Genomic DNA, 16,260 nt, shown 5'->3' with positions numbered 1-16,260 from the left:
TGTATTCATTTATTTTGGCACACCCTGTGTGTTAAAGGTGCTAATTTTTATTTGCTATTTTTAGAACTGCACAAATTGGTTCTGTTTCAAGGAGAAGCCACTGAGGAAGACTTCCCTATAGTTGAAACGCGTCTGGCTCCTTTGTTACTTTTATCCATTTTTGATGTGCAAATCAGGCACTTTTGTAGTAATCTAGTTTTCTTGGTGTGCATTCTATTGGCATTCGTATTGCTTTCATTTTTGATGTGAATATTTTTGTTTAGTGCTCGTGTTCTTTATATTCTGTGGTTATTACCTTCTTATTATTGTTTGTGTATGTTTGTACCATGTTTTTATTATATTTTATTCACTAACAACTAAGTATAGCTTACCCATCTATTAAAAGTACCAAGTAATTTACTTTGGGCATTTTGGCACATTCTGTCCCTCATTAGAATTTTTTATACTTCAGTATTTATTTGCATATGGTTTTCAGTGTGTTCATATCTTGATTTTTGTCTTTTTCTTGTTACTTTCATCAAGGACCATTTTTTTCTTCCTCTGTTTTTTGAGAATTGCGGTATGCAAATAGTATTACTGTGCTAGTGCTATTAACTTGTCAGACTTTGGTTCTGATATCATAGAATCTTAGAACAGTAGTTGGAAGGGGCCTATTTATTTATTTATTTATTTCCATTTCTATACCGCCCTTAGCCTATGGCTCTCTGGGCGGTTCACAGCAAGGCCTATAAGGCCATCAAGTCCAACCCCCTGCTCAATGCAGGAATCCAGATCAAAGCATTCCCGACAGAGGGCTGTCCAGCTGCCTCTTGAATGCCTCCAGTGTTGGAGAGTCCACTACCTCTCTAGGTAATTGGTTCCATTGTTGTATGGCTCTAACAGTTAGGATGTTTTTCCTGACTTTCAGTCAAAATCTGGAATATGCAACAAACCAGTCCCTGATTCTGAACACTTTAACTTTAAACAGCTTTAAAAAATTACGTTCTTCCTCAATATAGCTCTCCTGGTGATATTGCTGTGTGTTTATTTCTAATATTTCACTTTCATGCTTGGTGTGGATTAATGTTTAGGGGAAGCAAGGCCAACCCCACGGCTGTCTAGACATTCATAGTCTAATGAATAGACAAGTGGTCTAATTCAGTTGGCTGGCATCCAGAAAGATGGTACAAGTGATGTAACTGCTAAATCCTCATTCCTATCTGGTGTTATCAAAGACGTGACCCAGGGTTCCACTAACTGGAGAATGATCCAGAGCGCTATTATAAACTACAAGTATAGGGCATCTCAAACCCCGGGCAGGCTTTTAAAAGGGTACACTCCAGACAGAGTAGCAATCACAGATAAAGACAGATTCCTTCAGTGAGTTGGAAGGAGGACATCTCCGGTCACTGGAGAACACTAGCTGTGTCAGGAAATGTAGATGTAGTATTATAGTACAAGCGGGACAAAATGTTGCAGTGTCCAGTGTCAAATGCTGCTGTTCAGTGTTTCAGCCAGGCACATTTTTCAGGATACATTATTTTATTTCCCCCAGGGTTTTTCTCCCCACATCCCCCGAACAGACACTTAGCACGCCAGGCCTTGATTGAATGGTTTTTTAGATATTTTACTCCCTTCATTTTTCCCCTAAAGATTTTGGTTTCCTTCCATTTGCTTCTCAGTAACTCCATTTTAGCTACATGGCTGGTATAACTTGGCATCTGAATTCACTATTAGTACATATGACATGTGTGTTATGTGCCTTCAAGTCGATTACGACTTATGGCGCCCCTATGAATCCGTGACCTCCAATAGGATCTGTTGTAAACCAGATCTTGTACGTTAAAATCTGTGGCTTCTTTTATGGAATCAATCCATCTCTTGTTTGGTCTTCCTCTTTTTCTACTCCCTTCTGTTTTTCCCAGCATTATTGTCTTTTCTAGCGAATCATGTCTTCTCATTATGTGTCCAAAGTATGAAAACCTCAGTTTCATCATTTTAGCTTCTAGTGATAGTTCTGGTTTAATTTGTTCTAATATCCAATTATTTGTCTTTTTTGCGGTCTATAGTATCTGCGAAGCTCTCCTCCAATGCTACATTTCAAATGAGTTGATTTTTCTCTTATTACAGAATTGATTTGCAGCTCATGAGGAAACCACAGTTGTTTGTTAGCCTCTTTCACCTTACAGCAAGTGCGGGAGGGAAACACTCCAAGTTAAAAAGAAGAAAACACAACCCACAAATTTTAATTATAGATCTTTGGTAACAATATAAATTTACGCACACTACCAGTCATGTTTATCAGTTTATCCGTAGTTTGTGTACTTCTACTCAGTTCAGCTACTTGACAGCCCAGTCCTATGCACTGTTGAATAAAACTCCCACCCATGTGACTTGCTCCCACATGTGCTGATGTTTATTATATTTAGTTTCTCAAACTGTTTTCAATTTGCATTATATTACCTATCATGGCTAACAGCCATTGCTAAATTTATTCTCCTCATACAAGGAGTCAGTTTTGAATGAGATAGTGTTGTTCTATGCCAAATGTGAATGGAAGGAAGGCTTGAAAGCTGCCTTGAGTTCCAGTTTGGAAAATAGGGCGGGGTAAAAATAAAGATGAAGATGAAGATGATGATGATGATGATGATAGAAAGCTAACCTTCTCTTTGGCATGGCAATTTCTGCACTTTTCACTTGGGGGCAATCTGAGACTTATGCTTCCTTGTGTGAAAGTGGGATGGTAAAGTCATTGAATGAAGATTGTGCCATGTCAGAAAGGCATGAAACGGGTAATCAGCTCAGTTTGTGGTTTTCAAGCCCTTTTCTGGGGAAGCCAAGAGTTCCCCAATTGGAAGGCCAGTAATGATAAGACAAGCCATCCTGAAAGTTGTTCCTTGCCAGTACTGACGTGCAGCTGCATTGGAAGCACTGGGTGTGTTCTAAAGTACATTAATAGAGTACAAACAGTGAGACCCACTAGGCCTGGCCAGCACCTGTGTGAACTATGTGTGCACACTAGAACACACCTCAGAATCCCCTACAGCAGGGGTAGACAACCTATGGCACATAGACTAATTTCATGCAGCGGGTAAGGGAGAGTCAAGTGCTAAGACTGTTACCCACAACCCTCTTTCCCCCTCTTTCAAATGAGAGAAAAATGAAAAATAGTAAGGGGTAGTGATCATCTGTAGAGAAAGAGGGGTGTTCACACATTACATTCAACAAGTGTACAATTCGAGTACCCATGTACACAAATAATTGAACTGTACACTTGTACAGGTATTCCCATGTAACATGAATGTTACACTTTTACAGGTGTACACTTTTACTCAAAAGCCTGTACATGTGTAGAGACAGTTTGTACCAGTGTTCAGTGTAATGTGTGAACAAGCCTAATGTGTGGTAGCTCTGGCCCCACACCCAGTGTCAACATGTGGCTCCAAAGAGATTATGCATGTTAGTCATGTGGCTTTTAACAACAAGGGATGCACACTCCTGCCCAACTATTCAGGGGTTCCATGGCAGAGGTGTTCCTCTGGAAACAAGCCAGTGTGGTGCAAAGCGTTCCCTGAAGGCAGAAAGTTTGAAAACCGCTACATTAAGTCAATGACAATGGTGTATACAAATTCTACCATAAGAAATGGCTTTACTTTGGAGAGAGTAGGGTAGAAGATCTTTGCAGCATTGAATTTGTCTCCCTTGTTCATAGTCATTGTACCCATTATAATTCCCCCCACTGTTTGTATCATGGGATTTGATTCAAAGGTTGCTTTGTATTGAGGTGTCTTCTTGGACAGCCACCTTTCAGTGCTCTGCTCATTCATGAAGTGGAAAGGCACCAGTTCCATCTCCAGTGTGACTTCTGTTTCTCAGATAACATCATAATTCCTGTGACTGGAACAAACTTATTTTAAATTAATAATGTAGAACTGTGTTCAGCTACTGAATATCCTTAGGAGATGCTGATGGCTTTCACTCAAAATTTCTTAGATTTATGTAAACTTAACATTAATTGCTAGCAGTGTGCTTTTAATTTTCTCATAAATATGACACAATTTGAAAGGCTTGACTTAATAACCTTCTGACTTGATTTCTGATCCACAGAGCGTCCCAAAATCTGGCTGCCACGCAATCTCAGACAGATTCTAATGAAGAAAGTGGGTGACACAATCAATATTGTAGTTCCTTTCCAGGTACCTAATTAAATCTGTTTGATCCTAATGGAAACTCTTATCCTCACTCCAGCCGTGTTCAGCAGGCATGGGTTGCCCTCCTGGAGTTCTCCTTCTGCTCCATTCCAAATATCCTTATTTGGGCAGCTATATGCATTATTCTCTCTCTCTCCCCCCCCTCCCCCCCCTCTGTCTCTCACACACACACACACACACACACACGCACGCACGCACGCACGCACGCGAGAGAGAGCGAGCGAGCGAGCGAGAGAGCTGAAATGAATGAGAAAACAAATGTTCAGAATACAGTCTACATGGCTATATAGGTTGTGCACACCCTTTTGCACCATAAAATGTAGTTTTTCTCAATACAGAAATCATTCATGCTCACCCTCAAGACCTCACCATGCTATTTCAATGTAGATTGATTGTAGATCCTGCCGTCTTGATATGTGTTTGAACCCCCTGCTTTGATTAGATTATGCATTTGAAAACCCTCCCCTTGCAATCTTGGTATATGCACATCCACAACATTATTGGGCAGATGTGGATTGCTGAGTCCACTTATATCTGTTTTCAAATGGACGCACTGTAGGGTAATGCAGAATCAATTTGCAATGAGCTTTTATTTTTGTAATGAAACTAGTTTGTCAAGCAGCACTTTTCAGGGACAAAAAATATGCAATAGGTCTAGAAGGTGTGTGGACTGGATACAAAAAAACAAGAACTCAGTTTCAATTGATTCTACAATAAAATGCTGTGTGTACACAGCCACAGATTGGGAGTTCTGTACTTTCCCAGCTCATTAAATTTAAGAATCATAAGAATCATAAGAACATAAGAAGAGACTGCTGGATCAGGCCAGTGGCCCATCTAGTCCAGCATCCTGTTCTCACAGTGGCCAACCAGGTGCCTGGGGGAAGCCCGCAAGCAGGACCCAAGTGCAAGAACACTCTCCCCTCCTGAGGCTTCCGGCAACTGGTTTTCAGAAGCATGCTGCCTCTGACTAGGGTGGCAGAGCACAGCCATCATGGCTAGTAGCCACTGATAGCCCTGTCCTCCATGAATTTGTCTAATCTTCTTTTAAAGCCATCCAAGCTGGTGGCCATTACTGCATCTTGTGGGAGCAAATTCCATAGTTTAACTATGCGCTGAGTAAAGAAGTACTTCCTTTTGTCTGTCCTGAATCTTCCAACATTCAGCTTCTTTGAATGTCCACGAGTTCTAGTATTATGAGAGAGGGAGAAGAACTTTTCTGTATCCACTTTCTCAATGCCATGCATAATTTTATATACTTCTATCATGTCTCCTCTGACCCGCCTTTTCTCTAAACTAAAAAGCCCCAAATGCTGCAACCTTTCCTCATAAGGGAGTCGCTCCATCCCCTTGATCATTCTGGTTGCCCTCTTCTGAACCTTTTCCAACTCTATAATATCCTTTTTGAGATAAGGCGACCAGAACTATACACAGTATTCCAAATACGGCCACACCATAGATTTATACAACGGCATTATGATATCGGCTGTTTTATTTTCAATACCTTTCCTAATTATTGCTAGCATGGAATTTGCCTTTTTCACAGCTGCCGCACACTGGGTCGACATTTTCATCGTGCTGTCCACTACAACCCCGAGGTCTCTCTCCTGGTCGGTCACCGCCAGTTCAGACCCCATGAGCGTATATGTGAAATTAAGATTTTTTGCTCCAATATGCATAATTTTTCACTTGTTTATATTGAATTGCATTTGCCATTTTTCCGCCCATTCACTCAGTTTGGAGAGGTCTTTTTGGAGCTCTTCGCAATCCCTTTTTGTTTTAACAACCCTGAACAATTTAGTGTCGTCAGCAAACTTGGCCACTTCACTGCTCACTCCTAATTCTAGGTCATTAATGAATAAGTTGAAAAGTACAGGTCCCAATACCGATCCTTGAGGGACTCCACTTTCTAGAGCCCTCCATTGGGAGAACTGTCCGTTTATTCCTACTCTCTGCTTTCTGCTTCTTAACCAATTCCTTATTCACAAGAGGACCTCTCCTCTTATTCCATGACTGCTAAGCTTCCTCAGAAGCCTTTGGTGAGGTACCTTGTCAAACGCTTTTTGAAAGTCTAAGTACACTATGTCCACTGGATCACCTCTATCTATATGCTTGTTGACACTCTCAAAGAATTCTAATAGGTTACTGAGACAGGACTTTCCCTTGCAGAAGCCATGTTGGCTCTGCTTCAGCAAGGCTTGTTCTTCTATGTGCTTAGTTAATCTAGCTTTAATAATACTTTCTACCAGTTTTCCAGGGACAGAAGTTAAGCTAACTGGCCTGTAATTTCCGGGATCCCCTCTGGATCCCTTTTTGAAGATTGGCGTTACATTTGCCACTTTCCAGTCCTCAGGAAAGGAGGAGGACCCGAGGGACAAGTTACATATTTTAGTTAGCAGATCAGCAATTTCACCTTTGAGTTCTTTGAGAACTCTCAGGTGGATGCCATCCGGGCCCAGTGATTTGTCAGTTTTTATATTGTCCATTAAGCTTAGAACTTCCTCTCTCGTTACCACTATTTGTCTTAGTTCCTCAGAATCCCTTCCTGCAAATGTTAGTTCAGGTTCAGGGATCTGCCCTATATCTTCCACTGTGAAGACAGATGCAAAGAATTCATTTAGCTTCTCTGCAATCTCCTTATCGTTCTTTAGTACACCTTTGACTCCCTTATCATCCAAGGGTCCAATTGTCTCCCTAGATGGTCTCCTGCTTTGAATGTATTTATAGAATTTTTTGTTGTTGGTTTTTATGTTCTTAGCAATGTGCTCCTCAAATTCTTTTTTAGCATCCCTTATTGTCTTCTTGCATTTCTTTTGCCAGAGTTTGTGTTCTTTTTTATTTTCTTCATTCGGACAAGACTTCCATTTTCTGAAGGAAGACTTTTTGCCTCTAAGAGCTTCCTTGACTTTGCTCGTTAACCATGCTGGCATCTTCTTGGCCCTGGCGGTACCTTTTCTGATCTGCGGTATGCACTCCAGTTGAGCTTCTAATATAGTGTTTTTAAACAACTTCCAAGCATTTTCGAGTGATGTGACCCTCTGGACTTTGTTTTTCAGCTTTCTTTTTACCAATCCCCTCATTTTTGTGAAGTTTCCTCTTTTGAAGTCAAATGTGACCGTGTTGGATTTTCTTGGCAATTGGCCAGTTACATGTATGTTTAATTTAATAGCACTGTGGTCACTGCTCCCAATCGGTTCAACAACACTTACATCTCGCACCAGGTCCCGGTCCCCACTGAGGATTAAGTCCAGGGTTGCCGTCCCTCTGGTCGGTTCCATGACCAACTGATCTAGGGAATAGTCATTTAGAATATCTAGAAACGTTGCTTCTTTGTCATGACTGGAACACATATGCAGCCAGTCTATGTCCGGGTAGTTGAAGTCACCCATTACTACCACATTTCCTAGTTTGGATGCTTCCTCAATTTCATATCTCATCTCAAGGTCTCCCTGAGCATTTTGATCAGGGGAACGATAGATCGTTCCCAGTATTAAGTCCCTCCTGGGGCACGGTATCACCACCCACAACGATTCTGTGGAGGAGTCTGCCTCTTTTGGGGTTTCAAGCTTGCTGGATTCAATGCCTTCTTTCACGTATAGAGCGACTCCGCCACCAATACGTCCTTCCCTGTCCTTCCGATATAGTTTATATCCAGGGATAACCGTATCCCACTGGTTTTCTCCATTCCACCAGGTCTCGGTTATGCTCACTATATCAATGCTCTCCTCTAAGACCAAGCACTCCAGTTCTCCCATCTTGGTTCGGAGGCTCCTAGCATTAGCGTACAGGCACTTGTAAGCAGTGTCTCTCTTCAAGTGTCTTTGGCACTTGTGGTTTGGCCTGTGGTAATTTTGCTCTTCTGAATTTATATCCTGTGCCCCTGCTCTCACAATGCCTACTTCTAGGCCTACCCCTTTTAAAATTTCATCATTTCTTTGGTTTTTATCCCAGGGGGGAGGTTTATTCCGAACCGGACCTTTCTCAGCTCCTGTCGGGTTTCCCCCCTCAGTCAGTTTAAAAGCTGCTCTGCTACCTTTTTAATTTTAAGTGCCAGCAGTCTGGTTCCATTCTGGTTCAAGTGGAGCCCGTCCCTTTTGTACAGGCCCGGCTTGTCCCAAAATGTTCCCCAGTGCCTAACAAATCCGAACCCTTCCACCTGACACCATCGTCTCATCCACGCATTGAGACTGCGAAGCTGGGCCTGTCTGGCTGGTCCTGCGCGTGGAACTGGTAGCATTTCAGAGAAAGCCACCTTGGAGGTCCTGGCTTTCAGCATCCTACCTAGCAACCTAAATTTTGCTTCCAGGACCTCACGGCTGCATTTCCCCATGTCGTTGGTGCCAACGTGCACCACAACCACTGACTCCTTCCCAGCACTGTCTACCAAACTATCTAAACGACGGGCGATATCCGCAACCTTCGCACCAGGCAGGCAAAACACCTTGCGATCTACACGCCCATCACACACCCCACTGTCTATGTTCCTAATGATCGAATCACCCACTACAAGGATCCCTCCACCCCCTGGAGATATATCCTCGGCACGAGAGGATAGCTGCTCATCCCCCAAGGAATGGGTCCCTTCTAAGGGATTGTTTCCCTCTTCCTCAGCTGGATGCTCTCCTTCCCCGAGACCATCGTTCTCCATGATAGCAGGAGAGCTATCATCGTTGGAGTGGGACACAGCTATAACGTCCCTGAAGGCCTCCTCCACACACCTCTCTGCCTCTCTCAGCTTTACCAGGTCCGCCACCTTGGCCTCAAGGAAATGAAGTCGTTCCCGGAGAGCCAGGAGCTCATTGCACCGAGAGCACACCCACGACTTCTGTCCAACAGGCAGATAGTCGTACATGCTGCAGGCGGTGCAAAACACTGGAAAGCCCCCACACCCCTGCTGGCTTCTTACCTGCATAGTTTTGTTTAAGGTTTATTATGTCAATGGGTTGGAGACTGCGGTTTACTAGAGGTCAGGGAACAGACGGGCAGAGTGGGGGGCCCTGGCCTCCTCGCTCTGCTGCCAAACTCACCTTGACGCTTTGTCAGCTGGGGCTCCCTCCAGCTCGTGGAGCAGGCTCCCTCGCTAGGGTGCTCTGACTTTATATGTGTGGCTGGTTCCTCCCAGCTACTGCTGCCAGCCAATGATGTGTTACTTGAGGCTGATGGCTATCAGCTGGGGCTTAACTCTTTAGTATTCTCTCAGGCTTCCTTCCTTCCTGAGCGAGGGGCGGGGCTGTTTAAGCTTTTGGCTGCTTTTAATCTAATCAAGGGGCTTCGCCTTCCAGGCAAGTCTTTTGTGTTTGTTGTTTTCCCACCTAGAACAGCCTGACCTTTCTTTAACCTAGGGAAACAGAGCTTGTGGTTGTGTTTCAGGAAGGCTGAAGCTGCCCTTTTTAGCAAGGACTGAGCTGACTCTCTCCCTGTATGTGTCGGTGGAGTTTCCTTTTCCCCCTTCTCTCCGACTGGAATTTAGCCTTGTTTACAGTGTCCCCTGAAGCTTTCCTGCTAGGGTGGTGTTGAAAACTAGCTTTCTATGGGCTTCCTTCTCCTAGGATCTGTCTCATAAGATATAGGTTCCTTCAGGATTTGGCTCCTAGCTCAGGGTGACCTTGGGCTGCCCTTATTACTTATTGCTCTGAGCTGTTTTACTTCAATTAAATAATGGAATAAATGGGAGCTACTTACCCTCTTTTCGCTCTGCTGCTTAACTCGCCTTGACGCTTTGTCAGCTGGGGCCTTGACGCTTCATCAGCTGGGGCTCCCTCTAGCTCGTGGAGCCAAAACGCATAATCAATTTTAAGGTCTATTCCAGGGTGAGGAAACTTTGGCCCTCCAGATGTTGTTGAATTACAACTTGCATCAGCCCTAGCAAGCACGGCCAATAGATGATGTGGTTCCCGATGTCTGGTCTATTCAGACAATCAGATGTTGCTCATTTGCTATGCAAGATTTAAATGTCTTTTCTTATTACTCATATTTTCCCAGCACCCAAATGACAATATTTTGAGATTAACAAATATGCCGTACCATCCAGCCACACACACAGTGGTGGTGGAGAGTCAAGTTTAACATTTTTCCAGTGAGTGAGATATAGATGAGAACTATAAATTGACTTGTGCTAGACAGGGCAGTTAAAAGGGATTTCTTGGTGGTGTGTGTGTGTTGTTACAATGTGCAAGAGTAGTAAATGTATCGTGCAAAGGGAATAGCTAAACAAGAGTCAAGAATTTCCATGTGGAATAGGGGATTAGAACCAAAAAATACTCAAGAATCCACAGTTGGGGAATAATAGTTACTGGGACCAACCAAAGTGTCACAGAATAGAGTAAGCAAGCTTTTGAGTTCTCCAGAACTCTTTATCAGGCTGAACATTATGCAAAGCAGGTGGTGGGATAAGAGACAAAGAGCCAGCCTGATCTGGGTAACCACTACCTTTTTGTTTCCAAAAATGGGGCTCAGCCACTGCTGTTTTGTTCTAGCCAGAATCTTAGGTGCAACAGGAGACCTGCAGTTCCTAGCAGACTAATCCAATCTGCAATCTTCATTTTGAGACTGAGTCTAAATACAGACGTTATGGCAGTAACCAAGCCAATGTTTTGTTCGTTGCTTGTTTTCCCTCTTCCCCCTATCCTATCCTCTTGCTATGTTTAACATCCAATCTGATGAAATGGAAGTGGAAGAATACTGGAAAACTCAAAAGTTTGCTCACTATTTCATGACGTGTTGGTTGGTCCTAATAAAGATATTGCCCAACTCTGTATTTTTGGATGTTTTTCATGGTACTTTCTTTGCATTTTATGTACCAAGTACTCGGTAACTTTTATTTCCATTTTTCTTCTGCAGGGTAAACCTAGACCTAAAGTTATCTGGACAAAGGATGGTCAGCCAATAGACTCCAAGGAGGTTGGAATTCGAAACAGCAACAAAGACACCATCCTATTTATCCGAAAGGCTGAGCGCCACCATTCTGGAATATATGAAGTAGAGGTGCAAATAGAAAACATGATAGATAAGGTCACTATTACCATACAGATCATGGGTAAGAAACTGCTGGAGTCTTAGGAATTCCCTGTCTAAGCATAGTCACTTTGGTGCAGGTAAATGTACAGAGTTTCAAGTCCTTGGCTTGGCTAAATGGCCTTGTGAGACAAATGGGGAGGCCTGGCAGGCCTAATTAGACTTATGGGTCAGGAAGAATTACAGATAACATGTGAAGCATTTTGAATACAGTATACAAAATCCAAGTAATATTTTCCTTTTTACACATGGAGCAGCTGTTTCCACTTAAATGAATGGGAAAGCCCATGCACACACAAATTGTGTGGCCCCAGGACCAGGGCAAATATCTGCCATAAATGTCTGTCTACAATGTATTCAATAAGCTGTAATTGCAAGCATGCAACAAGTATTAAAAAACATGAGAGTTGTTGTTTCTGAGCATTCCCCCCCCCCCATTTTGGCAGCAAGGGGCTTGGCAGCAATAAAATACACAACGCTTCAAAACAAAATGTTTAAAAGACATTTCAACAATTCATAAAATGACAGTCGTAAAAGAGAGAACAAGCAGTGATGCAATTCTAGTAGCTTAACAACATCCATTCAGCTCATTGCGTTTGCTCCTTCAGAGCCCATAAAAACCTGGTGGCTAGTGAAAAAAATTACCATTCCATTTGTGCGTGTGAATCCTGCTTAATGTTACTGATGCCATACCCCACCATTGTATTAAACAACATGAGATGACCACTGGGAGGTCCCCCCCCCCCGCTGTTCTCTAAGAATCAGTCTAAATACATTATGTGAGAATTGCATGGCTGGCATGCTCAACACTTTTTCCGGCACAAAAGCAGCTGGGGGGGGCAGATTTGGATTGGAGCCGCAGCAAGGGGGAAGAGAGGTCTAATCCTTTGCCCAAGCAAAGTTGTCCTGGTCCAATCCCCTTCCCCCTGACTTTTTGGAACAGAAAAAGATGTCAGGAGCCATGAAATTCACAGTTTGACTCTAAAGTTTATTTAATTTATATCCCACCCTTCCTCCCAGTAGGAGCCCAGGGTGGCAAACAAAAGCACTAAACACACTCTTAAAACATAATAAGAACAGACTTTAAAATATATTACAACAAAACAGAAAGTTGCAAGTTTGGGGCTAAAATATGCAAGCTTTACAGCAGCATGAAATACAAATTTAATCCGTGGTGAGAAATTAGAATGTTCAGCCTCCCCAGCGGCCTTCCACTGTTAAAGCATCCAGGGCTGGCACCAGGCTTAACTGGGCCCTTGCACGCCAGCCTTCCCCAGCCCCCCTGCTCCCAGCCCCCCCTACAGACTGGGCGGGACGACTCCACTTACCTCTTCTCTCTTTCTGTGAATGCCCTGCGCGCTGGGCATGCAGGTTGCTGCCATCAACGAAGATGGCGGCAGAGGCTTAAGGGACTGATATCCCTGCCACCATCTTTGTTGATGGCATGCATGTGCACTACCCTGCATGCACACACATGGCTGGCATCAAACAAGATGGTGGTCGGGGCATTAGCCCCTTAGAGAAGCCTTTGCTGCCATCTTGGTCGATGGCAGCTGCACACGCAGGACATTCACAGAAAGGGACTAGAGGTAGGTGGAGTGGGCGGTCACCGGGGCCTGCACAGTCTGGGGGGGGCTGGAAGCTCCATCTCTGTGATCTGCGGCAGAGTCAGGAGTTGACTCTGCTGAGGATCGTGGGACCGCTACCCCCACACCCTAAGAAGGGGCCCTTCAGGGGCCCATTTGGGCTGCAGGGCCTGACCTGGCCACCCTTTGGCCCCAGCCCTGAAAGCATCAGCTTAAATTCTTGACAGGCTTGCTTCACTCTAATTGTACCCTATTACTGCTATCCCTAGATTTGTAAGATTTTGACAGCAAAAATAAAGGAATAACTGAAAGGCTTGATTCAGTTGCTATGGAGTGGTGTGCATGTCATCTGGAAGCCTGAGAACCCAACTCGACATTCCTGGGGGTAACTAGTGAACTAGTCACTGATCATTTAAATAGACTGTAGAGAGTTGACCTTCTTTGACAGGTGTCCAGCTAAGGAGGGATTAATGAATGCACCCAATAGACACATGCTGATGCCCTTTTATGGACTCAGATATAAATGAGACATGATACATTGGACCAAACTCTATCATCTTTCAAGAGAGAGGGGGGAAATCCCTTTTAACCTGTCATTAAAGTTACTCTAAGCTTCCAAATAAAAAATGTTCTTGAGAGGAAAAACTACAATAAATGCAAAGCCATGTCAATTATGTGAGTGCTAACAAAAGCTGACATTCAACTGCACATTATTGTTTATATTCCCAAAGTTGGAGCAAACCATGGAGCAATATTAATATAGCAGAAAGTATTTTTTATTATGGGAGAAAAATATGGTACAGAAAAACGGCAGTTACAGGTAGGGATGGGATCCATTGGCCAATGCCGGTTTGGAAGCATTCTGTCAGCCTAACAGGCCAATATTGATTCAGGTTTGTTCTTTGTCCGCTAGCCGCTGCTTTACTGATCCATTTTATTCCCTCACAAAAAATATTGATATTAATATCAATATTTTGACAGGAAATACCAATATTTTGAAAGGAAATATAAATAAAATTATCATTCTTAATATCGGTATTTTAGAGGTGGATTTTTATGTAATTCCCCCCCCAAAAAATAGCCATAGAAAATCACTACATCAAAATCCAATTCACGATACAGAGAATAAGCAAATTAATGGAAAAATCAGTATCAACTCTGAATTGGGCAGAATTCTAGCACATCTTTAGTTACAGATAGGCGATTTAAGGCTTGCTCTTGTCTTCATGAAGATATCTAGAATATTTAACAGCTCGTTTTGCGTTACTTTCTGTAGACAAGCCTGGCCCTCCTCAGAATGTAAAGATTGTGGATGTATGGGGATTCAACGTTGCATTGGAATGGAAGCCACCCCAAGATGATGGCAATGCTCTAATCACAGGATACACTGTCCAAAAGGCAGACAAAAAAACAATGGTAAGGGTCACAGGCTGGATAACTGTATGAGTCCACCCAGCTGTATGAGTCATGTATAGTGAAACTTTTAATTCCTTGAGTCACAGCCTAATCCTGACCTGTGGGATCAGCTTACCCCATGTGTGCCCACTCGGTTGCTTCAATATGCAAAGTGGCATTGTTACAGGGTTGAAAATAAAAAAGTAGGCAAAGTAATGTGCTAACTCAGGATTAATATATATATATACATATGTGTGTGTGTGTGTGTATGTATGTATTGTATAATAATTATCACCATAAAACATATATCATTACAGAGTGCCACATAATACTTGTTGCATACTAGTAAGAAATTGGTCTTTTAGTATGGCTGCATCTACACTTTGGAATGTGCTGTCTTTTGACATGAGCTAGGCGCCTTCACTGTCCTCTTTTCGGCACCTGCTTAAAACCTTTTTCTTTAGGCAAGCCTATCCACGCATGTTGAAATGTTTTAATCTCTTTTTAATTTTAATTGTCTTTTAAATGTTAATTACTTGTTTAACAGTTTGTTTTAATATTGCTTATAAACTGCTTAGAGATTTTATTACAGTCAAGTGGTATATAAATCTATTAAATAAAATAAATAAATGACAGTAGGAGTATGGGGTTTTTCAGTAATTTCACGTTATTCATGTAGTTACTTTGGGGTTGCATGTAATGCACAAGCAGAGTATAAATGAAAAACTACACCTGGAACATTTATCTATGAAACTAATTACAACATAGGCAAAAGCAAAGATATAAGATGGGAGAAAGTCCTCCTTTCCTATTTATGACATCAGCATCTATGACTAGAATTCTTTTGCATTACTGAGAAAATAAATACTCAATGGCAACCAATGTACTTGTAAGAAATTATTACTGATTCCCAAACACAGCTGTTGCAAGAATTCTTGCTTGCCATTGACTGTGACAGGGAAATCCTGCCATTTCCACCCCCTCCCATACCCCGGTATTTCACATGCTTGTTTCAACCATGCAGTTTTTGCAGATTTCCAGACTGTGTCCTTTGCAAGATCTATTTTTCTGACATTGGATTATTTAATTTCAGGAATGGTATACTGTTTTTGATCACTATCGACGTACTAATTGTGTAGCATCAGACTTGATCATGGGAAATGAGTATTATTTCCGGATCTTCACTGAAAATGTGTGTGGATTAAGCGAAAATGCTGCGACCACCAAAAATTCTGCCTTAATTAAAAAAACAGGTAACTGAGTGCCTGAACTGACATCTTCAGGATGGAAGTCTAAAGAACTGAAGCAAATACAGAAGGCAATAGAAAAAGTTCTAAGTCTTACTGAGAAATTAAAAGTTAACATGTGATTGGGTCCAGATGGTATCTACACAAGTTCTTACAGTTTCACACTGAAACTAATTATCTTATAAATGATCTGGTTCCCAAGATTGGCCTCCAACTGGAAAGTGGCCAATTTAACACTAATTTTTAAGGAGGGAACCAGGAAATCACAAGCTGATTAGGTTAACATCTGTTCTCGGTAAATTGGTAGAAAGCATTATTAAAGAGAAAATTATCAAGCATATTATCAGGTCTTGCCATCAACCATCAACATGGTTTCTGAAAAGTCCTGACTCACTAACCTTTTAGAATTCTTTGAGTATGTCATTAAGCATGTGGAGAGGGGTAATCCAGTAGACATTGTGTATTTTGCCTTTGCCAAAGTTCATCTCCAAAGACTCCTCAGCAAATTTAGCAGTCATGGATTAAAAGGATAGGGTAATTTATGGATGGGCAACTGGTTAAAAACAGGAAGCAGACAGGAAATAAATGGACAGTTCTTAAAATGCAGGGATGCAATACCTGGGGCTCCCCAATGGTCAATATTGGGATCGGTGCTTTTTCAGTTGCTGTCCATAAATTATCTAGAGTTAGGGGTGAGCAGTGAAACTACCAAGTTTGCCAATGGCATATTTGTTTATTTTATTTTTTTTAAAAAATATACTGCTTAATATAATAAAAATCTCATTTCATTAAAACTAAGTAAAAACAGATATTAGAGATAAAACTAAG

The 16,260-nt window shown here is 42.2% G+C and overlaps 1 protein-coding gene across 1 annotated transcript in view; it reads left to right on the top strand.

Moving 5' to 3' along the window:
• The window catches only part of MYBPC3 (myosin binding protein C3), a 123,945-nt gene that overhangs the window by 99,967 nt on the left and 7,718 nt on the right, over positions 1-16,260 (top strand). The window contains exons 27-30 of the mRNA XM_061613178.1: positions 4,087-4,175; positions 11,031-11,226; positions 14,067-14,206; positions 15,279-15,438. Of these exons, the coding sequence (XP_061469162.1) occupies positions 4,087-4,175; positions 11,031-11,226; positions 14,067-14,206; positions 15,279-15,438 (585 nt within the window). The remainder of the gene's footprint in view (positions 1-4,086; positions 4,176-11,030; positions 11,227-14,066; positions 14,207-15,278; positions 15,439-16,260) is intronic.

This window comes from Rhineura floridana, chromosome 2 (genome assembly GCF_030035675.1).
Source record: "Rhineura floridana isolate rRhiFlo1 chromosome 2, rRhiFlo1.hap2, whole genome shotgun sequence".
NCBI lineage: Eukaryota > Metazoa > Chordata > Lepidosauria > Squamata > Rhineuridae > Rhineura > Rhineura floridana.
This window is presented reverse-complemented; position numbering and strand designations above follow the sequence as displayed.